The sequence below is a fragment of the Salvelinus fontinalis genome, chromosome 34 (genome assembly GCF_029448725.1).
Source record: "Salvelinus fontinalis isolate EN_2023a chromosome 34, ASM2944872v1, whole genome shotgun sequence".
NCBI lineage: Eukaryota > Metazoa > Chordata > Actinopteri > Salmoniformes > Salmonidae > Salvelinus > Salvelinus fontinalis.
Genome location: NC_074698.1, coordinates 24,940,303 through 24,966,160, shown reverse-complemented (window position 1 = coordinate 24,966,160; position 25,858 = coordinate 24,940,303). Strand labels below are relative to the sequence as shown.

At 42.9% G+C, this 25,858-nt stretch overlaps 3 protein-coding genes across 7 annotated transcripts; 1 reads left to right on the top strand and 2 right to left on the bottom strand.

Moving 5' to 3' along the window:
• Window positions 1-6: 6 nt before the first annotated feature.
• Window positions 7-11,319, bottom strand: LOC129833575 (uncharacterized). 4 transcript variants are annotated; one of them, XM_055898266.1, is made up of 10 exons: window positions 11,070-11,319; window positions 10,171-10,334; window positions 9,889-10,024; window positions 9,722-9,793; window positions 7,789-7,832; window positions 2,549-5,908; window positions 2,311-2,458; window positions 2,056-2,168; window positions 1,865-1,933; window positions 7-1,738 (listed from the first exon to the last, which is right to left on the bottom strand). In XM_055898266.1, exons 2-10 carry the CDS (start codon window positions 10,266-10,268, stop codon window positions 1,414-1,416), a joined length of 4,365 nt encoding a protein of 1,454 aa, XP_055754241.1. In that variant the 5' UTR covers window positions 10,269-10,334; window positions 11,070-11,319; the 3' UTR covers window positions 7-1,413. The 4 variants fall into 4 exon arrangements, with proteins under 4 accessions (XP_055754241.1, XP_055754242.1, XP_055754243.1 ...); XM_055898267.1 differs by having other exon boundaries at window positions 10,171-10,276; XM_055898268.1 differs by lacking the exon at window positions 10,171-10,334 and having other exon boundaries at window positions 11,070-11,241.
• A 287-nt stretch (window positions 11,320-11,606) lies between these two features.
• Window positions 11,607-14,604, bottom strand: LOC129833577 (CD2 antigen cytoplasmic tail-binding protein 2-like). Of its 2 annotated transcripts, none has more exons than XM_055898271.1 (7): window positions 14,503-14,604; window positions 13,914-13,989; window positions 13,566-13,701; window positions 13,062-13,219; window positions 12,397-12,976; window positions 12,190-12,275; window positions 11,607-11,931 (listed from the first exon to the last, which is right to left on the bottom strand). In XM_055898271.1, exons 2-7 carry the CDS (start codon window positions 13,986-13,988, stop codon window positions 11,821-11,823), a joined length of 1,146 nt encoding a protein of 381 aa, XP_055754246.1. In that variant the 5' UTR covers window position 13,989; window positions 14,503-14,604; the 3' UTR covers window positions 11,607-11,820. The 2 variants fall into 2 exon arrangements, with proteins under 2 accessions (XP_055754246.1, XP_055754245.1); XM_055898270.1 differs by having other exon boundaries at window positions 14,250-14,532.
• On the top strand, window positions 14,551-18,530 carry LOC129833579 (sesquipedalian-1-like). Its single transcript, XM_055898274.1, has 4 exons — window positions 14,551-15,541; window positions 15,797-15,905; window positions 16,296-16,602; window positions 16,707-18,530. The coding sequence occupies exons 1-4, from the start codon at window positions 15,477-15,479 to the stop codon at window positions 17,144-17,146; spliced, it is 921 nt and encodes a 306-aa protein (XP_055754249.1). The 5' UTR covers window positions 14,551-15,476; the 3' UTR covers window positions 17,147-18,530.
• Window positions 18,531-25,858: the final 7,328 nt, after the last annotated feature.

The following is a 25,858-nucleotide window of genomic DNA, read 5'->3' as shown; positions in this document are numbered from 1 at the left end:
TAGCTGTAACAAGAAATGCATACAAATACATTTATTCAATACAAACCACACAGTAAAGACAAATATTTTCAGAAATATAATTACAAAAAATGTGATCTAACAGAAAAGTAATTTGTATATACTAGCAATTTTCAATTAAATATTGCTATCAAAACAAATATTACAATCCACAATGATACAAAACATTAAACTCATTGCATTGATGAAAATATTCATGCTAATGTTTCCATAGAAATACTCATTGAAGTGTCATGACGTTTATGTTCAATTTTACACAAGTAATAATTCTATATAGAATGTTTTACAAAAATGTATAAAATGGACAATATACATTTTATTTGCTATAGTTATGATCCGGAGGTGAAGAAAACAATACAATGTAATGTGTATACAAGTCAAAAATTTGCAGGAATAATCAGGCAACAATAAAAGGACGGTTCTAAAAAAAAATATGAAGTTTGATTGTCAGAACCAGAAACATTTTCTTACAGCTGTAATTTGGCCAAAAACAGAATTCTCAACATTCAATATATCTTGAAAGTAGCTGCCATTTGATGCTAGTTGCCAATAACAGGTTTGCACCTACAGCTAAATTGTGAATTAACATCTGGAAATTGTTTGGCTAGTAAGAATCCTTACTTGAGAAGTATGGCACTTATCGTAAGAATAGGGGTGTTAACCCCGGTGTCCTGGCTAAATTCCCAATCTGGCCCTCAAACCATCATGGTCACCTAATAATCCCCAGTTAACAATTGGCTCATTCATCCCCCTCCTCTCCCCTGTAACTATTCCCCAGGTCGTTGCTGCAAATGAGAACGTGTTCTCAGTCAACTTACCTGGTAAAATAACGGTAAAATAAAAAATAAAAATAAAAATACAATAACTGCTGTGTAAATATACATTGATGTCAATGGATAATATCCACAAAGACTTGAGTTGCATGTGAGCTTCCAAATTTAGGATTCGGTAGCAAGTGATTAATAAAGCAGAAAGTGTTTAATAATGATTAAAAGGCTGAGTCATTGGCATATTAAGAATGCAGATTATCAACAAAACTGAGTGCAGAAATAATAGCAGTTTTAAATACACAAACACTTATGCACGAACTGACCTAAACCAATGATATAAAATGCATTACATTCATAGATAATCAAATAAAACAATAACAGTATATTCCATATCGTTATCTACAAATAGTACACAATGAAAAAACAAAATTTCTTCAATTATCATTTTAAACGACTCAATGGAAGGTAAATAATACACCCCCACAAAAGAAAAACATTGTAAACAATTACAGAAGATGAGGACGAGCTTGATGTTGGATGGAAGGCAACGGGGCTGGGCAATTTGTAATACGAATATTTTCGAAAATGTAAATGTGCTTTTGTCTACCCCTTTGATTGGCATTTGTCAACAGATATTCTGGTCAAAAGCTAACCAGGAATCCAGCTGGTCAAGCTTGGAGCAAAGAAGTGAATCAAGCTCGTGTAGACTGAGGGTGGGGTGATCTTTAGAAGAGGGGCAACCCCCACGCTTGGGCCTTCCAAAAGGAGAGCCAACCCCAGCTTTCCTGGGTAAACCACCCCCTGCCCCATCACCAACAAGTGGCTTCCTTGGCTTTCTGGCCACACCAACCTCTGGGAACTCCACAAAACGCTTCATGCGCTTCTGACCAAGGAGGGAATGAGACCCATCGCGTCGACTGAGTGGCACCTCAAATATGGTCTCCAGCCGTCTGGGACGAATAAAAACAAACACAGAGCAAGGAAGTTGTTAATTAAAGGAAAGTTACAGTCAATCATTACAATGATGATTACATGTACTGTAGGATGAACAATAAGATGCATGAGTGAACAGTAACCTTTCAGGGGGCTTGGTGAAGTTTTTATTAGTGTAGATTTCCTCCAAACTGAACTCCTTCTTCTTCACCCTGTTGGAACACAACAGATTAGTTGTTTTTTTTGTAATTCATGTCATCACATTTTACGAATACAGGTAGCAAGTTTACCATATACACAAAGGCACACCATCACACACTTCAAATACACATACCTGATAGGCTTGGGCAGGCCCATGGGTGTGAGGTTGTGGAGGGGTTTGGGTAAGGCTTTGCGAATTCGAATGGATGACACTTTCCTTCGTTCCTCATGTTTGTCAGTTTCCAACTGTGCAAACACCACCAGTGTTACCATGGTGAAGGTGGGTTAAAGCCAGACTCACTTATCTACTCATCTTCATAACTAATCACATAGTGTATGTCATATGTAAATGACATAGTTCACATTAAATATTACGTGGTGAGTGTACCTTAATTTCAGAATCTGACAATGCTTTTTCCTCTCTCATCCCAATGGCATCGAACTCATTCCTGAAACGGTTGCTGTCCTCCACATTCTCCCCATCCTCCTCACGCTGCTGGCTTGTCTCATTCTCCAAGGGAATCTTTGACAATGCACTGGAAACATGGTGGAATTAATCATTTTTAACTACCGTAATCAAAAAGGAAAATATTTATTTTTGAACGAAGGACAAAGTGGTGTTTTACCTGCAAAGGGAGGAGACTGAAGCAGAGGATATGTCTGATGTCAGGTCATAGGGGTCGGAACTGGAGAACAGGTGACGTACAGAAGAGCAGGATGGTGAAATGGAAGAGGAAACACTGGAGGGGGAAGGGGAGGTATCATGACTGCAAGCACTACTAGTGGCAGCTAGACTTCCTTTTTGCAATTTCCTGGAGAGGAAGGCCAGGGGGCTTGACAGGAAGCAGGAGGCCCAGACAGAGATGGAAGCGGAGAGTGGCACACTGGGTAACAGGTGGTAGGATGGGTTGCCCAATGAATAGGACCTTCTTGAGGGGAACACCTCCTTACGCAGGCATAACGGAGCTATCTCCCGCTCAATTTCCACACTAGAGACAGTATGACGGCGTGGACATCTGGACAGTGCAGAAGGAGTGGGGACAGGAGGAAAGAGGGCGGGGTGGAGCCGGGGTACGGAGAGGATCCTGCCGTGCAGAGAGGTGGTCCAGTGGCTGTCATGGTGGAGGAGAGCAGGGATCTCTGGGCAGGAGTAGCTGCGCAACAGACGCTTGTTAAGGGTGGTGTTATCTGATGAAAAGTCCATCTGCTCACCAATTGCGGTATTTCTCTCCCCCTCTTCTTCCTGCCCCCTCTTCCTAATCACAGGCCTGTGCTTCCTACATGGAGTCGCTGCTTTCTTTGGCTTCTTTTTTTGCCCCCTCCCCCTGAGCCTCGTCTCAGAGGGTATAGGCAGTTCAGAACACTCATCCTCCTTTCCCTGCTCCTCCTCCATCACCTGGTCAACAGTCTTGTTCTGGCCAAGGTTAGTTGGTTCAGAGGCAGTGGAAAACACTTCTACATCAAAGCCCATTGCCACATAATTTCCTTGCATAGCCATAGAATGTTTCACTATATTTTTGTTCAGCTTGATTGAACATTTGGGATAAGTTCGCACAGGCCAAGGCACAGTTCTCTTTTTTGCTTCAACTGTTATTTGATTAAGTTGCAGGGACTGAGTTGTCTCGTCATTGTCCTCTGTGGACGGACCTCGGCTGACTCTCTTACGTCCACCAAGTGGTTCCACAAACCTCTTATCCATCAGTAACGCATCACTGACAGACATTTTATTAGATCCATTCCGACTCTTCTTTGGGCTCTTGCTAGAGTCAGACCCACTAATTTCTGCTCCCCAACCTACGTCTTTGTGGACAGCCACCACTGCGCTAGTCTGTAATGTTTGTTGTGTAACGTCTGAAGATCTAGCAGATACATGGACATTGTCATCTTTGCTGGGCTTCAATGAGTGCAAATGATCGGCACCAACATCAGTTAGCCCTGAAGACGTGCCAAGCTGTTGGGTTGAGCTTGAGTTATGAGACCTCCTGGATTTATTTTGTTTCGGTGGTTTTAGTGGACGACTCTCTTCTGAAGTGATCTCATTCAACTTCAGACACTTTTGTTGATTTTGAGATGACGCCACTTCAACCACTGGGGAAATCTTCCTCTTCTTACAGATGTAGTTTTGCTGATTTTTGGATGACGTTTGAGGCCACTTCCCCTTGATATCCAAGAGCTGCTCAGAGACGGGCAGTTCATGATTTTCTTTCATCAAAGCGGTTGTCATGGTAGTTACCATTTCCATATTACATGCTGAACTAGAGTCAGTGTCACCATAACTCAAGGCACTGGTCATACCCCTACTATTGCTGGCTGCTATGCTGTTGTCACACAAACTGTCATTACTGTGCTCTAGTACACTCCCATTACTTGAAGTGGCCATTACTGTGAGAGACGCATTTTTCTTAATACGCCCACTTCGACCTTTACCTTTGTCCTTCATCACCTCCATCAGAGGTACATGTGTTTCAGATGGGTTTTGAGTGGTTTCAATGTATACGGTAGAACTCTGGCTAACCCGAAGCAGCACCCTACTTTTAAGAGACTGAGATTTAGAAGTTGCACACGGTTTTGTTCCAACCCCCGGCTGGACAAGTTCTACATCACTTGCGTGCTCTACCGATGTTAATGTGTAACTTTCTAACTCAACATCTACCGTGTCTTCTTTTGTAACCTTTTCACATCGCTCTCTATTCGTCAGATTCACTCTTTTCTTTTTCTCTGCGTCTCTCTTGATCGCTGTAAAAAGAGTTGCTCTGCATCTCCTCTTAACTTCCTTTGCTGAGCCTGCCATATAGCCTTGCTTTCCTTCACACTCATCTATCTGCTTTTGAAGACTCTGACTGACTGAGGCACAGTTGTTCAGTGTTGTGTTTACAGGTTTTCTGGGGCTTTTCCGGATAGACATATGTGACTGGGAACCACACACCAACATGTTTCGGTCTTGAGGCAGACCAACAGCTTTTATGCTGTCATCATCTGTCTGGCATAGACTCTCAGAAGGGGTATTGTAGAAAGAGGAGTATAATGGACTAGATGTTTCACTGTCAAAACAGTCCCAGATTTTGTACTCTACATACGATTTTGTGGCAAGCCGTTTAGCCTTCGGCTCACAGATTCCTACTTCAGCTGGTAAACTAGAGATGCGGTCTGCTTCAGATGAGTTAATTGCAGCAGAGGGACTGCTCTGTGATGCAGCTTCATTTAGAAAAACACATTTTCGGCACAATGGTCTCTGGTGAGCCCCTGTCAAATCCACCTGCTCCTCCATTTGAACAATGAGAGACAGCTTGGACCCACATGAGGAACTTGAGGGGTCAGGGGGTTGAAAGGACGTGGAAGAGCATGAGTTGAACTGGGACTCCGTTGATTCAGAACCACACTTGATACTGCTTCTGAGTAGAGGACTAGGCTGCATACAAGGTAATGAATCATTATTATTGGTCTCCTTTTCTGAGCTGTTTGACATACAGGTGTCCCTTTGCGCATCTCCAGGTGGCATCATATTTTGTTTCCCCTCAAGAGAAAACTCATCCTCTTCTGGAGTGTCATGGGTTTTTAGATCCATGCTGAACTTTAAGTGTTTACAAGAGGCAGGGTCATTTCCTCCTCTTCCAGCTTCAAAGTGTTGCACTGTGCCAGAGGTTAGCTCGTACCCAGGTCCTTGTTGGTGAAAACTATGAGAGGCAGAGGAGACGTCTACATCTGGTTCAGGTGGGGAGCCATTGGGTTTGAAAAGTCGGACGGGACTCATGACAATCTGTGTGAAACTGGCCATCTTGGATTTAAATGACTGAAACAATGGGCCAATCACCCATCGCTTCACAGAGGTCTGGTTTCCAGGGGACTTTCCACAGCCAATCTCTTTATCCGCCTCCATGCCTGATTGGTTGAAATCATGTTCAGTCTTGCCAGTAGTATTTACATCTAAAGTTAATGTGGAGAAGGATGGAATCGCTTTGTTATTTGAGCCTTTCGTGTCTTTGTTCCTACAATGGAAAGAAACAAAAAAGAACACATGAACAGAGAAAAACAACACTATTGTACAAAATACAGGTATGTTTAACAAACTACAATTAGGTGTAATGGTATTATTCATCCAAACTAAGAATAGGCACTACCAGCTTGTTTTCATTAATACTTATGAATGAATATTAACCAAATAATTCCCTGACTAGTACCCCTACCTTAAACTACAGTTGGGGATATGAAGAGGTTGAACGTAATCAGACAAGCCTTCCCCTAATCTGAAATTTTAACTCCATCCATTTCACTTCATCTATTTTTCCTCCATCCTTTTTCGTCACAAAAGAGATCAACCTGGCCAACTGAGCAACACCCTCCATGATCACTGATCTCAATAGGCAGGTTTCCATTGACCCAGGTTAATTTGACAAAAGCAATGCAAAAAAAAAAGCATTAACGTGTAATCAAAAACAGTAGCTATAGGAGAGTTTCTAATGATGGACAACATTTGTATCCATTCGACAGGGGGCGGATTTACATTTTTGTTAATCTTTATTGCAACAAATGATGGAAATTATATATTTTTAAATAAATTATTGCTGAATAATTTAAGGTACGTGGGGCACGTGATGTTATCACCCAACTATAAAGCTCCACTCAACATTTAATTCTAAATGCCTACTGTTATCTAAATGTATTATTCAACTATGAAAATAATGTTTCTTTGCAAGATAAGATTGGTCTTGACTTTCAAGAAAGCCTGAATTGCTTCGCCTTGCTTTTCTGGTTGGCTGGATGCAAGTTTCACCATCCAATTATTTCAGATCTACAGGAGTGCAGGTTTCACAGTGGCACATGAGAATTATATGAGCGGTTCCTTAACTTTTGGGGGGAGCGACCCCACCATGTAAATAAAGTGATAGAATCAACAGCCAATGTTCACTTTTTTCATTGGGACTATGACAGTCTATTAAAAATCTGTCCGACAGTGCTTTTGATATTATTTAAATCTGAAGGAAGTATGGTTTGAAGTGACAAATGCACCAGAAAGGTATTGGGAAGTTCAAAAGATCGGCAATTATTTTGTATGACTTTTTCTGTAGAAAATACTATCATTGGTGATGTTCTTTTCCTTCCAGTCTTATTTAGCGCCTGGTCTTGTCCACTCTGTTCTAATGAGTCCTGAGCGGCTTGTGGGCATTGCAGAGGGAAACAAAGTTGCATCTTTCAGTGATGGGGTCATAATGTTTTGTTGCTTAAACAGTTCAAAAGAGTTCACCCATTTTTTAAAATATTTTTTTTATAAATACAGAAACCATTGTTAATTACAACTGCATCTAGCAGCTATCAGAGGTTACTGATGTAACCCCAGTTCTATGAACCAAGAGCAATTTTATTTATTTTTATCTCAAAGTTTCTCATGACCCCATTTTCAAATCAGGCGACCCTAGTTTGGGAAACGCTGTATTAGAATGTGGCAAATAGTCAATTATTGCATTCTATACATGCTGGCTTTTGAAGGCCACACAAAACATAAAACAGATGGGTTGGAGGGCATACAGGCAGTAACCAATTTATTAATGCTCAATTTGCCTAAATGGTTAATGGAAAGACTTCAACCAATACATTTTTTTTTTTTAGGTGTGACGTATTATGTCCAGCTGTTTTTAAATCGACACGAGATAGTTAATTGGAAACGCACCGTAGCAGGCAAATGTTGCATCTATTTTCTATGCGAACTTGCTAAATGTTGACAAAAATCCCTTGATAGGTTAATGGAAACAGCCACTGACTCAATCAATTTCTCCACCCATGGTAAAACACTTAGTTTCTAGACATTTGAACAAATCAAGTCATATGCACACAAAAAACATTGAACTTCTATGCAAGTCATCATACTCACTTAGACACTTGACATTCTGATGCAACATTGAGATCCAAACCGCTCTGCAAAGTAAATATTTACATCATAAACATATCCATATAGTGTAATCACTTTGCCAATAATTGCCTCTGCCTTTATCACGCAGAGTGACCATGAAAAATAAATAGGTTATTAAAGATTTTATGCAACACAAAAAAAGTTGTTTTTTGGTTGCAAAATGGCTTTTATATAGACAGCGACAATCTGCAATAAAACTGATTGTTAATGTAAACATCACTGAGGATGTCTGGCTATCGGCAAGTTAGGTCAGTCATGTTTGCAGACACCAATTATTGCTCCTTGCTGTGCATCTCTAAGATGCAGCAGACCGTGTAAGAGGATTAATTTACATATTTCTACCGGTTACACCAGAGCATTGTGTAGGGCACTGTACTGCCAAAACATAGTGCACTTGGGATGGGCCATGTCTGGAATGACACATGGTCCTGTCCAAACATCGTTGATATATGATCGTATCATCTATTTTCTCTCTCAGGAATGGGGGTTGCAGAATGATTTACAAATTGGTAGGGCTATGTTTCTCATGTACATAAAGAAAATCAAATATCAGTTATATTAGCCTGCTGTGAACCATCCAGAGGTGTAGGGGTAAATGGGAGTCAGAGGGGCGGGGGCACTCAGGGAATCCCTGCCAACGTCACAGGATTCTCCGATCACATAACTTATTACCGGCACAGGTGAAGGCACGGGGGCAATTATGCACAGGGGGAAAAAAGAGAACAGTGGGAACCGCAGGAGGGGAGGAAGGAACGGACAAAGAAATTAGGACAAATATAGAACGAAAAAAACCCAGAAACGGACAGAAGAGGACATCGAAAGACAAAGAATGAATTAAAAGATGAAGAACGTGAGTGATTCCCGTAAACACGAGCCAATGCCAAGCTAAGCCACAAAAGAGACTATTTAATTTGTTGACTATCGAAAGGCTCATTGGTGTGTAAGTAAAGTGCTCTGAACCGAGCTAGGACTTTGTTTCCTTTCTTTAACCAGTCGAGTGCCATTCTGTGAACATTAAATACATCACTTATTTTTGCAAATTAAAAACCTGACTCTTCCTCTGTTTACACCAACCCTCGCTACCGCATAGATCGGAACCCCTCTGTACTGATCACACTACCTTTTAAAAAACTAATATTATAGCCGTACCAATCGTAGGCTATTGTTATTTCATCTTGATCACCTGGGTAAGCGCATTTGCGACATTCTTCCATTAGGCTACATTCCAACAGTAGACCACAAGCGAAGGGAAAAGGTGAGAGGAGAGTGCGTAGATGGAAGGAGAAGGAATTATACATCGAGCAAATTGATGATGCTGTTTGTATGTGGCTGCTATGAAAGTGAACCGTGAGTGCGGGTGATCCTGGGTGTATTCATTCCACCGACTCTGTTGAGAAACTTTTGTTAAACAGAAGCAAATGGGGTGAAACAGGTATAAACCTATTTGTCCAAATGAAACTCTCATTTGCAACTGTTTGGACTAATGATTACACCAAGATCAGCTAGATGCAGGCAAGTGTGCAAGGAGGTATTTAATGTGTCACTGTCTGTCACCTTGATAACTCCAATTTGTTGCGCAGCCTGTGCACCTAAATTATACACTTTAATTCATAGGCTACGTTGTAGCAACCTCATGATGGGTATAGGGAAAATCATGTGGAAGTATCATGTAGTAGCCTAAACCTATCGATGTTACATTGAGCAGGATAAATGGAATATGAATGACAGTGATCCAATACGCTGTAATAGAAATGAGGCCATGCTCATACAAATGTAATAAAAAATTGTCCACCCTAATCTTAACCAGCACCGACCACCACTAATGTACAGACAGATTATCTAGAGTGGATACAGTAGAAAGTGGCCCATGCACAAATAGACATTTATTGCATACCTTTTTTAGCGATTGTTTGCAGGGGGGATCAACACTCATTAGCTTTACTGACAGGGACTGAGACACTTGCATCTAAGGATCAGAGAGGAGTGAACTGATTACCAAACAAGACCCTTTAAGTTGCCTATAATATCTAAGAAACCATTAAGACTTAAACATGAAACTACCACACTGGTCTCCCTCTTGGCAGGGGATGTATTTTGTCTGGAATCCGCCACTGTGTCTTTGGGCTCCTGCTTCTTCGATGTCTTCTGAATGCGCCCACTCCTCCTCCTGTCACCAGGCTTTTTGCCATCTTCACAGCTGTGGGAAATGAACAGTTATGGTTTGGACTCTTCACCAGTAGCTCTCAGTAATTGCGATGGTGGTTAAAAACATGGGTTTCAAACAAGCAAGGATATAAATACAATAGGGGAAGAGGGAAGCAAAAGGTGCCAGGGGAACTATACCTGGGGGTGATGGAGGAAAGAGGGAGAAGGTGGGATGGAGGTTCGCTGTGAGGGGGGTTACAGAAAGGGGTTGGGGGAATCATGGCATCTCCCTCCATTGGACAGACTATTTAGGGGAGCAAGTCAGGAAACTAGATCAACATCCTCACTCTATCTGTCTTTCTCTGTAAAGACAACAGAAATAAACATGCTGGACATCAACATAAGGGAAACATTTGATAAACATACTTTTATCTAATTTTCAAATTAGGAAGGCACTGGCTTGCTTGCTTATGGTATATGTTCAACAATTGCACAGTAAACATTTGTGCAAAATGTACACAAATGGAAAGTGTTTGCTAGCTTGTGCTTTTATTTTCATCCAGCTAACAACACATATTCAGATAACCTTCTAGTTTAACCTTTCCAGAATGAACAATAAAACGTGATTTGATTAGTTTTACCTCGTCAGCTAACAAATACGTGAATAAGCCACTAATAGCTACCCGTATTTGATCAAATGCATAATTTTTGCCTCCTATTGACAATATATCATTTTCATGCACATTACAAAGCACATTATTTGTGTTGTCATGGGGATGGTACACCGGTGGAGGCCACTTCTACAAGAACTCGTTATTCGTTAACTAACAGTAGATCTGTGTTGTGCATATCGTGAACTTCAATGCAATAGCCGGCTAAGGTCTATGTGGTAGTCAGCTAGCTAAGTTAGCTTGGTAAAGTCGGGAGAATTCAATCATTTCAAGGAGGATAACGTAAAATGAGGGTAGGGTGAGTATTAGTAGTTAGCTAGCTAACGTTAGCAAATATGCTAACGTTCGCACTGCTGAGATAACGTTATAGTCATAAACATTAAAAATTTGCATATTTTATGAAGCCACTTGAAGTAATAAACTTACCGCACCGCCCCAATTATTTAGTAAGAAAAATATGAAGTTTTGTTATAATATAATTGTTTACAGACATCTTTAACGTAAACACGACGCAGGACGGCGCCCAAGTTTAACCATTTCACAAATGTCCGTTCATCATGAAAAGTTCCACTGGCACACCGACCAAAAAAACAATCAGAGGGAAGCTTTCACATGGAAGAAATCCCTCCAGAAAATCTAACCAATGAAGGAAAGCTATAAACGTCTCTCAACCAACTGCATTCTAGTGAAGGTATCTTGTTAGGTAAGGACGGCCAACAGAAGTCTGAAAGCAGTCTTTGTCCTCGAGTGATGTAAATTAGAACCAATCAGAAAGCCGGAAAGCAGCTTGTTCAGAAACCAGTGTAATACAAAATATTATTTTAGCAAATTTGTCTAACTACTCTTAAAACCAATGTTGTAACACTGTGCACTATATAGAAACCCAACAAATATTTAGTAAAATGCATTTAGCAATGTTTCAAGACCTTGCTTGTAGGCTTAGCAGACAAGAAATAGACTATATAAAATACCAATTTGTTTATTTTAAAACAGGAAGGCTACATACAATAAGAGATCAGATAACAGAGAATTTGGATGTCTGTGTGTGTGTGAGCGAGAGACCATCATTGGTATTTATTAGGATCCCCATTATCCACTGCAAACGCAGCAGCTACTCTTCCTGGGGTCCACATGAAACAACATAATACATAAATTATTAGTCAAGAACTGATCATGGTCATGTGTAAAGATCAAAGTCTAGTCTCTTGGAATTGTAGAACTGAGCGCTTCCCTGTTCAATCCTCCTGCAGTAAACACCATCTTTGAAATAGCCCTCATCCACCCAGCCCTGAAAGAGACAGAAAATAGGGATTACTGGACAGAACCGGCCTGGCCTAATCCAGTATAACCAGGTACAGGATCATAAGGGAAGAAGGGAAGAAGGAAAATAAACTGTGTGACCACCAGAAAAACAGACCAGTAGCAGAATGGCAGGTATTGTTGATGTTCCTACCCCTAGGACAGTTACTAGAGCAGAAGTGCATACTACTACTGCCCTTAATGTATTGTCCATTATACTGTAATAGAAAAGAGAGATAATTCAAACCTGCATCTGCTGACTGCTGAAGGGGCCGTAGAGTTCAGAATTCTCCTCTGTGTCCCATTTATACTCCCACATCACCTCATCACTCACTTAAGACAAACAAAATATGTTTACACATACATCTCAAAAAAGTCAACAAAAATTGGACCTGTAATAGTAGTGTAAATGGTTTGGAACCAGCTGACCGCACACCAATTTACTCTCACTAACCCGTCTCATCATCCTGATCCTCTTTGTCCGGAGCTTTGACACTGTGCTTCTCGTCAATTTTGTCTGCAAACATGTCAAGGTCATCTTCTTCCTCCTCCCCATTTAAACTCCTCTCCACTGATTGCTGCTGGCTCTTCCCTTTCAGTGTGTAGGCCAGTTTTTCATACGTCTGCTGGTATATTTCAAACACCCCACTCCCAACCAGTCTGTCTGCAAGTGCCGTGAGCCTGTCCAGTTTTTCGGTATCCCTATTTGTTACTTCTGCTTTCCCGTTCTCTTCCCTCTGCTTTCCCTTCTTACGCCCACCTAGGCCTCCAAGCCGGCGAAGCCCTGCGGCAACAGTCTCCCCAGGTAATAGCAGCTCCAACACAGCCTCTGTGAGCTGATGCTGGCTGTAGGATGCCAGGGGGTCTTCAACTGGCTCCTTTTCTTCTTCCATGTCTTCCTCTTCGTCACTGTCTGCCTGCTTCTCCTCTCGCTGTTTCTCTTCTTCTGCCTCATCTTCATCCCCCACTCTCCTCCTCCTCTTGGCTGCCAGACCTTTCTTCTTTCGTTTAGTAGGTTGCTCTCTTATTTTCACCTAAAGAGCGAGACAAATACATTACTTCACTGTGTGTGACATTTCTACAGTGAACAACTAATCAAATAACTAAAGACACAGTTACCCAGTCAATGTTGTCAAGCCAGTTGTCCCTGATTTCCTCATCCTTTTTGACATAGTAGTTTCCTTCAGAGTCAAAGTGCCCTTCTTGCATCTCCTCATCCAGGTTAAAGGGTGTGATGGGAACTCCCTCGTCACAGTCAATTGTTGCCCCCTCCTGACCTAAAACAAAACATGCACTTTTAGACATTAACAGGTAGACTCAGCGATATGACAGATGCAATAACTAAACAGCATAGTGGATCAATTTTCCTAACAGCTAAGAGTGTTGAAGCGCGATGCTCAACTTCTCCGCTGATTTGGTCCTGTGGCTACCACGTTGTAATGGGTAAGGCGAACCCGTGCACATGCGCAGATACTGTGTGTGACTGTGTCAGAGGGAAGTCTTGCGTCTCACTCATCCCAAAATCTGCGGTGCTGCTTGTGGCAATGCCATTTCTCAGTCTACCTTTAAATAACTGGAGGGCCAGGTCTCAGTTATGGAGACAATCAAATTGGTAAGACAAACCTTCCACATCGTCACTGGCCAATATGTTGTATTTGCTGCTGCTCTTATCTCCATCTTCTTCCTCATCCTCCTCGTCACTGTCCAGAGAATGTTTTCCCTTGAACCTGGAGCCCGGCCCAACCACGTCCTCACATAACTGGCGAGATCCCAGGTGAGATAACAAGGCGAACTGGTCAGTATAGAGAACCCTCAAACAATTTCCTCTAGCTAACACAAGTAACTGAAAGACTCTTACATCAAAAAGCAAATTTGTGTTGGTCAGATGTAATTCTTATGTCCCACTCTATGCTGTTAAAAATGTATGTAGCTCTGTACTTAAGATCTGAGAACAAGTGTTTGTGGCAGCACCTTTTTCTTTGGAACGTCCTCATCCAACAACTCTCCACCATCACCGTCCCCAAATGTGACTTTTCTTTTTGACATGCTGTTGATGACAGAAGAGAAAACAAATCTACATGTACATGTTTGTAGTATACATGTCTATATATTACTGTACTATAATGAATCAAATGGAAGCAATCTTCTTAGCTAACGTTAGCTAACTACTGCGCTAGCTAACGTTAACAAGTAACGTTAGCGAGCTAACTAACGTTATTAGCTAACCATTTACTGAAGCTTTTGAATAAGTATGTCATCAATATTTAAGCGAGTAACGTTACACTATTCCACGTGACGTTAACTTACGTGATACGATTATCTCCACAATAGTGTGACTACTACAGCTATAGCTAGCTAATTTAGTTTTGTTTTGCTAGCTGACTAACGTTACAGTACTAGCAGGTACAAAGCAAACAACGACACGTGCAGAGTTAGTAAGTAACGTTAAAGGGGCGTAAGTTAGCTAGCTTCACAACACCTTGGATGGATAAGGATAATTAAAAATACCAAAAATACAACATGTATCTAAATGCAGATAGCTAAGGAAAACACAAACTACCTCGCTAGCTACTAGCTATCGATATGAAAAGTCTGCAAGCGACATTCAACTAAACCGGAAGTGATGTCGAACCTGATGCGTACAGTTCTGCGGCGTGTTCAAGAGGTGTCACGGTCTCAAAAAGTTCTCTAAACAATTCAAAACGTTCAGCACCAGAACGGGGTGTATTCAGAGTGTGTTAGTTTCGAAGTGTTTTAATGTTTTGTAACGTATCTATCTCCATGCAAGGCCATTTCATGGGTGTTTTTGGGGGGGATTTGCCTCTAGAGACCAATTTATTGAAGGCCAATGACACTCCTCCTTTTCTTAGGAGCCTTGTGTTGTTACTATGTTCAGGTAAGTCACATAGTATTTTTATCATCTTTGGGCTTCGATGATTTCAGTGCCAGCACAAGTTGGTCGAGGTCAAATAACTCTCATTGTTCTCAAGTCCTTTTTTGTTTTTATTGTTCATAAAATGCTTAATTTCAATAGGTAAAAACTGCAATGATAAAGCTCTGTTTATGTGGCTCTGGCCCTCATTACCACTCATGTTAATGTAGTGGTGCTATGGGGTCCAACTAGGCCTTAATGAGAAGATTCATTCTTGGTTATGAATCAATCACCAGAGGAAGTAAGGAACATTTAATCAACTTCAAGAACACATTTAATATAGTAAGAATTTTTTCTAAAGCATCACTGAGGAAATTAACTTAACATTTTACACAGAACAGGGAAGTGAGGAAGAACACCCCCTCAATGTATACTATCTGGGTAGTAGGTGTGGACTTAAGCGTAGAGGGGAAAGAGAATATTGTGTGTCAGGGTTTTGTTTCCAGGAAGTGGGTTGAGTTATTTATATTTCAACACTTGTCCTCTAGTACCCATGGGAGGACCTGTGTTCGTAACCTGAAACTTTATATTTAAACATTGTCTAATTCTAGATGTGCTGCGGTGAACACAAACTACTGTGGGAATTAGACTGAGAGGAACAAATGAAGGTTTATGGCAGAAAATCTAAAACATATACATTTGGATGGATAGAGAGTGACCCTGAGAGGTAAGCTTGGATGACACATTACTCCTCCGCTAGACTGGCAAGAGATAGAGATGGAAATTGTGTGTAGATTTAAGATCATTGTCATAAAGAATGGACTAGTTGAATACAGGACGATGGCAACTGGTTACTGGCAATGTTGCTTTACTGGTGAAAAAGAAAGGAGGTATTATGACAGACAAACAAGGCTCAAATGTTATGTTTCTGTACTACTGGTGCTGGATTGATATTATCAAGGATGCCTTTCATCCTCTAAAGGATCCTCTCTTTGTTGGAGAACGTTGTAATGAAGATCCATGAGAAGATTTTAACCCATTACCTATCCTGCACCTCACCGATAAATAAAGAAGGATATCTCTACAAAAAGGTATTGTAAAACTTGACAGACACTAGCAAGAGCGAAATTACATTATCAATATGCTGTGAGATTCTGTTATAACACAGTCTCTTGAGTTTCCCTGCCTAATAATAATTATGTCTCAACTGATATTTGATATTTGAAGCTACTTTATTATTATCAATGTCAACCCCCCCCCCCCCCCCCCCCCTATTGATATATCACTGACATAAATAGAACATTGAAATGGAGGGTTTGTATAATGGCACTCATTTGGGTAAAATTATCTCTGTATTTATCTCCGTATCTATTCTCACTCTTTACAACTTCCCTTCATCAAAAATATTGTTACTTACTCCTCCCTTTCTCCATCTTTCACCCCACCATCCTGGCATCCTCCTCTTACACATACCACATCAGAAAGAGAGGACCTCCTCCTACCAGAGGCGCTGGTTTGTCCTGAAAGCCAATCTGCTGTTCTACCAGGAGCGTCCGGCAGATCGACACCTGCTGGGGGTTATTGTCCTAGAGGGCTGTGCTGTCCAGCGCTGTGAGTCTGAAGGAGGACTGTTTGCCTTCTCCATGGTGTTCAGAGGTTCAGGGCTGAAAACCTACAGGCTTGCTGCTGAGGACCAGCTGGGCCAGGAGAGCTGGGTCAAAGCCCTGCTCACAGCCAGCCACTGCTACCTTTCACTGCTGGTCAGAGACCTGGGGAAGCAGTACGAAGGTGAGTGTGTGGAGAAAGTGTGGTGTGTGTATTGTTGTATTCATGCTTCAAACATATGTGTTCCTTTCCTGCCTCTCTACCTGTATTCTTTTGTCACTAAGCAGAGGCTAAACGCCAAGCTGGCCCTGCTGAATCCCATCAACGAACCACTGTGACTGGTCCAGGCTCAATGTGCCTTACCCAATCCATGACTTACCTGAACTCATGCTCCTCCTCCTTCCTCATGCCAGGACCAATGAGGAGAGAAGGGGGAAGCCACAGTGCCAGTAATATATTACAAGCCCCTCCAATCCCCAGCAAAGTGATCAATAAGAGGTCCCCTAAGCATTGGCCCAAGAGAAACGCACATGTAACACCGATAAATGGACCAGCACCACCATATGGGGAATGGCCACAAGTGGACTTTGATCCTCTAGAGGATTTCACCAAGCTACATGATTACTATGGAGAGGAGGTGAAGCAGCTGAGAGCTGATTGGCTGAGGAGGAGGCAGGAGGAAGAGGAGCACCTTGAGGAGGATCTCATTGACCTAAGTGAACACTGACCCACAGAGATCAGACAGTCACCACTCTGGTTATTTTGATGAGGACTTTGGTGTGAATGCCAGTAATCTGAAATAAGAAAGTGACTTTATAATTTGAGGAACTAGAGCATTAAAGAAGAACTAGTCACCTGTGTATACATCATGATGGGGTCCTATGAGGTTGATGATGAGCCTAAAAATGTACCATACCACCCTGCATACCACTGCTGGCTTGCTTCTGAAGCTAAGCAGGGTTGGTCCTGGTCAGTCCCTGGATGGGAGACCAGATGCTGCTGGAAGTGGTGTTGGAGGGCCAGTAGGAGGCACTCTTTCCTCTGGTCTAAAAAATATCCCAATGCCCCAGGGCAGTGATTGGGGACACTGCCCTGTGTAGGGTGCCGTCTTTCGGATGGGACGTTAAACGGGTGTCCTGACTCTCTGAGGTCATTAAAGATCCCATGGCACTTATCGTAAGAGTAGGGGTGTTAACCCCGGTGTCCTGGCTAAATTCCCAATCTGGCCCTCAAACCATCATGGTCACCTAATAATCCCCAGTTTACAATTGGCTCATTCATCCCCCTCCTCTCCCCTGTAACTATTCCCCAGGTCGTTGCTGCAAATGAGAACGTGTTCTCAGTCAACTTACCTGGTAAAATAACGGTAAAAATAAATAAAAATAAAATTGTCACTAAGCAGAGACTCATCATCAAACTCATAAGACTATCACCCTTAGTGGTGTTGCAAACAACCGGATGCATCCGGTTCTCAGGGATACAGCCCTGATGTGGGAACTCTGCTCGGCTGTTTCTTTTCCCGCCTGCTACGTTAGGTTTTAGGAATATAATCAGCTCATGCTGTATACACAGGTGACTGGTTCCTCTTAAACACTCTAGTTCCGCAAATGATAGTCACTTTCTTATTTCAGAGTACTGGCACTCCTATGGGTTTGTCTGTTACTGTTTGTAAATTATCATTAAAATCACTGGTATATTTTCTAGGTAATATTGATGGTGAGTGTGAAGCTTAACTTTCTGTCAGCAATCAGGGTAGTTATGCAATATTGAAGCAAAGAGCTTCCAGTCGAAGGTCGCATCCACTATAAGGCCATGGTGCTTACCTACGGAATAGCAAGATAAACTGCCCCTCTCTACCTTCAGGCTATGCTCAAAACCTACACCCCGACCCTAGCACTCCGTTCTGCCACCTCAGGTCTCATGGCCATCCCACCCCTACAGGAGGGCAGCTCCCGATCAGCCCAGTCCAAGCTCTTCTCTGTCCTGGCTCCACAGTGGTGGAACCAGCTTCCCCCTGAAGCTAGGACAGCAGAGTCCCTGCCCATTTTCCACAAACATCTGAAACCCTACCTCTAACACAGTAACTTAAATAAACAGTATCCTCACCTCGACCCCCCCCCCCCCCCCCCCCCCCACACACACAAAAAACAACAACATCACAGCAACACTTCATCAGCGCTTGACCCCCCCTTCCAGCTCTGCTTCTACTGATAGCTATGTTATTGAGGAAATACAGTGGGGCAAAAACGTATTTAGTCAGCCACCAATTGTGCAAGTTCTCCCACTTAAAAAGATGAGAGAGGCCTGTAGTTTTCATCATAGGTACACTTCAACTATGACAGACAAAATGAGAAAAGAAAATCCAGAGAATCACATTGTAGGATTTTTTATGAATTTATTTGCAAATTATGGTGGAAAATAAGTATTTGGTCACCTACAAACAAGCAAGATTTCTGGCTCTCACAGACCTGTAACTTCTTCTTTAAGAGGCTCCTCTCTCCTCCACTCGTTACCTGTATTAATGGCACCTGTTTGAACTTGTTATCAGTATAAAAGACACCAGTCCACAACCTCAAACAGTCACACTCCAAACTCCACTATGGCCAAGACCAAAGAACTGTCAAAGGACACCAGAAACAAAATTGTAGACCTGCACCAGGCTGGGAAGACTGAATCTGCAATAGGTAAGCAGCTTGGTTTGAAGAAATCAACTGTGGGAGCAATTATTAGGAAATGGAAGACATACAAGACCACTGATAATCTCCCTCGATCTGGGGCTCCACGCAAGATCTCACCCCGTGGGGTCAAAATGATCACAAGAACGGTTAGCAAAAATCCCAGAACCACACGGGGGGACCTAGTGAATGACCTGCAGAGAGCTGGGACCAAAGTAACAAAGCCTACCATCAGTAACACACTACGCCGCCAGGGACTCAAATCCTGCAGTGCCAGACGTGTCCCCCTGCTTAAGCCAGTACATGTCCAGGCCCGTCTGAAGTTTGCTAGAGAGCATTTGGATGATCCAGAAGAAGATTGGGAGAATGTCATATGGTCAGATGAAACCAAAATATAACTTTTTGGTAAAAACTCAACTCGTCGTGTTTGGAGGACAAAGAATGCTGAGTTGCATCCAAAGAACACCATACCTACTGTGAAGCATGGGGGTGGAAACATCATGCTTTGGGGCTGTTTTTCTGCAAAGGGACCAGGACGACTGATCCGTGTAAAGGAAAGAATGAATGGGGCCATGTATCGTGAGATTTTGAGTGAAAACCTCCTTCCATCAGCAAGGGCATTGAAGATGAAACGTGGTTGGGTCTTTCAGCATGACAATGATCCCAAACACACCGCCCGGGCAACGAAGGAGTGGCTTCGTAAGAAGCATTTCAAGGTCCTGGAGTGGCCTAGCCAGTCTCCAGATCTCAACTCCATAGAAAATCTTTGGAGGGAGTTGAAAGTCTGTGTTGCCCAGCAACAGCCCCAAAACATCACTGCTCTAGAGGAGATCTGCATGGAGGAATGGGCCAAAATACCAGCAACAGTGTGTGAAAACCTTGTGAAGACTTACAGAAAACGTTTGACCTCTGTCATTGCCAACAAAGGGTATATAACAAAGTATTGAGAGAAACTTTTGTTATTGACCAAATACTTATTTTCCACCATAATTTGCAAATAAATTCATAAAAAAATCCTACAATGTGATTTTCTGGATTTTCTTTTCTCATTTTGTCTGTCATAGTTGAAGTGTACATATGATGAAAATTACAGGCCTCTCTCATCTTTTTAAGTGGGAGAACTTGCACAATTGGTGAATGACTAAATACTTTTTTGCCCCACACTATGTACTTTATATGCCTGTGAAATGTGGTTGTCCCACCTTGCTATCTTAAGATGAATGTACTGACTGTAAGTAGCTCTGGATAAGAGCGTCTGGTGAATGACTAAAATGTCAAACGTAAAAACATCCTTATGGTGTGTTAAACATCATATTTACATTTACATTTAAGTCATTTAGCAGACGCTCTTATCCAGAGCGACTTATATATATTGATGTGTTGTTACACACTGTCAAGTAAAGGCTTCACATCCCCGTTTAACAAAATAATAAGTTACAGTGCAGCACTATATAATTAGGTGTATATCTTTCATGGTAAATGTATCCATTATTTTTAAGAAACTTTAATGCGCACAAAGGTTGATGCAGCTCAACCATGCTGTACCACCAGAGGGTGCTACAAACACTAGCTGTGAATTAAACCATTAATGTCCACTGATTAAAAAGTGTGACAAGACTCAGTTAAATTCAATCATAATATTGTTATAGAGAGAGACATTAGTATCGAAGAGCCCTCTCTGGTATTGCCCTGATGGGACATCCATCCACCAGCCAACATGTAACACATTCAGTTGAAAAACCAAGAGATGAAAAGTGAGCTAATATTAACAGGACCAATGTAGTCTCATGACAGATGTGAGATTTGGATCTGGGTTCTGAGATAAGGATATATGAGGATTAATATAATGTACACTAGTGAGACACCAGTGGTAAAATAAACAAGTTACATATTTAAGAATATCAGATCAGCGGATCAAACAATTTCACACACGGTGGCAGGTATCCTAGTGGTAAAGAGCATTGGGCCAATAACACAAAGGTTGCTGGTTGAATCCCTGAGCTGACTAGGTGAAAAATCTGTGAATGTGCCCTTGAGCAAGGCTCGCATCCATATTTGCTCTGGGTAAGAGTGTCAGCTAAGAGTTGAAACTTTGAAGTTGAAGTGTGAAAGTGGTTTTCTATGTGTGTCTCAAAGATGAGACTTTGGCTTCACCACATACCAGAAATTCATACCAATCATCTAGAATGTGATAGATTTGTCCAGGGGAGCGTGGAAGTGTGTCACCTTACACAAAGCACATACATCTGTATATCAACACCTCCTCACACTGTGACAGGATATAAACAAGCCATAAGGTGTAACCCAGGGCTGTTCAATTCCGGTCCTGGAGGGCCGAAACACTTAATTTCTACCTGGTAGTTAATCGCACTCACCTGGTGTCCCAGGTCTGAATTAGTCCCTTATTAGAAGGAGAGGATGAAAGCCAGAAGTATTTCGTCCCTCCAAGACCGACACTGAACACCCCTAGTAACCTGTCTTATAATAAAGTAGGCTATGTGCACTCTATATAAGGAAGTATGGGGTCCTGTTACGGAACTGTGTGTAGATAATGTATGGTACACCATATGACCAAGCATCCTTGACAGTAACTTCCCTGGTTAAATAAACTAAAGTATAACGAAAAACGACTTTACTTTACACTTTACCATGGCAATAACAAGGCAGATCAGAGGTCATAGAACAACACAGACAACCGACGGCAGGATACAGGCCCTACCATAGTCCCCCGACACTGGGGAAGCTTCTCACCTGTCTGGCGGCACTGGGTTTATGTCGTTTAAAATTAAAATAAATCAAAGACACCAGACTGGAATATATAAAAACAACTAGATGAGTGGATGAACTATGGATGGACAGTTTTAAAATTGATGATGAGTGGGGGGGGGGGGGGGGGGGGCAGACAAGTTTCCTTTGCTATTTTGGTCTTTCTCAGCTGTCCCTCATATATATTCTCCTCATAGCTCCTCCTGCACCCTCAGTCCCCCTCCCTGTGATCCCCTCCAACATGGCATTAGGAGTGGAGCACTTGAGGAAGGAGAGAGAGCACTGTGTGTGTGTGTGTGTGTGTGTGTGTGTGTGTGTGTGTGTGTGTGTGTGTGTGTGTGTGTGTGTGTGTGTGTGTGTGTGTGTGTGTGTGTGTGTGTGTGTGTGTGTGTTTGTTTAACTACCTTCTGAGTCGACAAGGAAAAATGCTATTTTAGGCTTACGGGTTAGGTTTTGGGTTATGGTTACAATTGGGGTTAGGGTTACAATTAAGGTTAGGAGTTACGGTTTGATATAGGTTTAAGGTTAGGGGTTTAGGAATAAAGTTAGGGTTACGGTTAGGTTCAAGTTTAGGGTAAATAGGTTTTAGGATGGGAATCAATTCTTTGGTCACCACAAGGATAGCAATATAAAACTGTGTGTGTGGGGGGGGGGGGGGGGGGGGGGGGCTGTCTGACTTTCTGTGTGTGGCACTATGAAAACAAATGAAAGTGTGTGCATCACTAAAGTAGAATTCCTAGTAAAACCTAGGAGAAAAAAAGGGCATTGGCCAGAAGTTAACAGTGCCTGAAGTTTCTTGGGTTTTTGTCAAAGGTTAACAACCTGAGGTTGGTTTTAGGGAGTATAGTTTCTTTAGCACTCTTGCCACTGATGGTGAAAACCCCTTAACGTGACCCTTGTGCTAATCAAATTAGCAAAATAAAAAACATCCCCATAAAAATCTGTCTGTTTAAGCTTGAGATATCTGAATTGTTTTGGGATGGGCTGCATCTCCAATCCATCGCATTCGCTGATGTCGGCCTTCTGCATCTGCAGTGGAAAGTTGCAGAGCCACAGCGGTATTTGACAGTCTTCTTGCAAAAATGTCTGTAGCATCCAATTAATATTACCCCACCATCGAAAGCTGTGACTCTCATGAACACCTACAAATCGTTGTTTGGCTCTACGACACCCACAAGTGTAACGGATGTGAAATGGCTAGCTAGTTAGCGGGTGCGCGCTAGTAGCATTTCAATCAGTTACGTCACTTGCTCTGAGACATTAAGTAGGGTTGCCCCTTGCTCTGCAAGGGCCGTGGCCTTTGTGGAGCGATGGGTAACGACCGTGCTTCGTGGGCGACCGTTGTTGATGTGTGCAGAGGGTCCCAGGTTCGCGCCCGTGTCGGGGCGAGGGGACGACGTAAAGTTATACTGTTACATTGATGCTGTTGACCCGGATCACTGGTTGCTGCGGAAAAGGAGGAGGTTGAAAGGGGGGTGAGTGTAACGGATGTGAAATGGCTAGCTAGTTAGCGGGTGCGCGCTAGTAGCATTTCAATCAGTTACGTCACTTGCTCTGAGACATTAAGTAGGGTTGCCCCTTGCTCTGCAAGGGCCGCGGCTTTTGTGGAGCGATGATAACGACGCTTCGTGGGAATCAGTTGTTGATGTGTGCAGAGGGTCCCAGGTTCGCGCCCGTGTCGGGGCGAGGGGACGACGTAAAGTTATACTGTTACACAAGCCTAACAAGACTAGTTTGAAAGTCATTTCCTGAGCTTTCTTGTATCTCGGACAGACACTTTAAAACATGCTTCCTTTTTTTGCCATGTATGAATATGTTATTCAATGCGTTTCTATGGGCTAATAGCAAAAGGCCAAATTAAATGTTCTATCAAATAGTAAAATACTGTATATATACACACATTACACAGGAGGCTGCTGAGGGGTGGCTGGCTCATAATAATGGCTGGAACGGCACAAATGGAAGGGCATCAAACGCATGGAAACCATGCGTTTGATACAATTCCATTAAATCCGCTCCAGCCATTACCACAAGCCCGTCCTCTCAAATTAAGGTAACACCAACCAACTGTGATACAGTATATACAGTGGGGCAAAAAAGTATTTAGTCAGCCACCAATTGTGCAAGTTCTCCCACTTAAAAAGATGAGAGAGGCCTGTAATTTTCATCATAGGTACACTTCAACTATGACAGACAAAATGAGAAAAGAAAATCCAGAAAATCACATTGTAGGATTTTTTATGAATTTATTTGCAAATTATGGTGGAAAATAAGTATTTGGTCACCTACAAACAAGCAAGATTTCTGGCTCTCACAGACCTGTAACTTCTTCTTTAAGAGGCTCCTCTGTCCTCCACTCGTTACCTGTATTAATGGCACCTGTTTGAACTTGTTATCAGTATAAAAGACACCAGTCCACAACCTCAAACAGTCACACTCCAAACTCCACTATGGCCAAGACCAAAGAACTGTCAAAGGACACCAGAAACAAAATTGTAGACCTGCACCAGGCTGGGAAGACTGAATCTGCAATAGGTAAGCAGCTTGGTTTGAAGAAATCAACTGTGGGAGCAATTATTAGGAAATGGAAGACATACAAGACCACTGATAATCTCCCTCGATCTGGGGCTCCACGCAAGATCTCACCCCGTGGGGTCAAAATGATCACAAGAACGGTTAGCAAAAATCCCAGAACCACACGGGGGGACCTAGTGAATGACCTGCAGAGAGCTGGGACCAAAGTAACAAAGCCTACCATCAGTAACACACTACGCCGCCAGGGACTCAAATCCTGCAGTGCCAGACGTGTCCCCCTGCTTAAGCCAGTACATGTCCAGGCCCGTCTGAAGTTTGCTAGAGAGCATTTGGATGATCCAGAAGAAGATTGGGAGAATGTCATATGGTCAGATGAAACCAAAATATAACTTTTTGGTAAAAACTCAACTCGTCGTGTTTGGAGGACAAAGAATGCTGAGTTGCATCCAAAGAACACCATACCTACTGTGAAGCATGGGGGTGGAAACATCATGCTTTGGGGCTGTTTTTCTGCAAAGGGACCAGGACGACTGATCCGTGTAAAGGAAAGAATGAATGGGGCCATGTATCGTGAGATTTTGAGTGAAAACTTCCTTCCATCAGCAAGGGCATTGAAGATGAAACGTGGTTGGGTCTTTCAGCATGACAATGATCCCAAACACACCGCCCGGGCAACGAAGGAGTGGCTTCGTAAGAAGCATTTCAAGGTCCTGGAGTGGCCTAGCCAGTCTCCAGATCTCAACTCCATAGAAAATCTTTGGAGGGAGTTGAAAGTCCGTGTTGCCCAGCAACAGCCCCAAAACATCACTGCTCTAGAGGAGATCTGCAAGGAGGAATGGGCCAAAATACCAGCAACAGTGTGTGAAAACCTTGTGAAGACTTACAGAAAACGTTTGACCTCTGTCATTGCTCTGTCAACAAATTACTTTTGTTATTGACCAAATACTTATTTTCCACCATAATTTGCAAAGAAATTCATAAAAAATCCTACAATGTGATTTTCTGGATTTTTTCCTGACTGGCGGCCGCCAGAGCCGCCCGCCAGTCAGGAGCCGCCAGAGCCGCCCGCCAGTCAGGAGCCGCCAGAGCCGCCCGCCAGTCAGGAGCCGCCAGAGCCGCCCGCCAGTCAGGAGCCGCCAGAGCCGCCCGCCAGTCAGGAGCCGCCAGAGCCGCCCGCCAGTCAGGAGCTGCCAGAGCCGTCCGCCAGTCAGGAGCTGCCCTTCAGTCCGGAGTTGCCTTTCAGTCCTGAGCTACCACTCAGTCCTGAGCTACCCCTTAGTCCGGAGCTGCCCTTCAGTCCGGAGCTGCCCTTCAGTCCGGAGCTGCCCCTCAGTCCGGAGCTGCCCCTCAGTCCTGAGCTGCCCCTCAGTCCGGAGCTGCCCCTCAGTCCGGAGCTGCCCCTCAGTCCGGAGCTGCCCCTCAGTCCAGAGGCGTCCTTCAGTCCAGAGGCGTCCCTCCGTCCC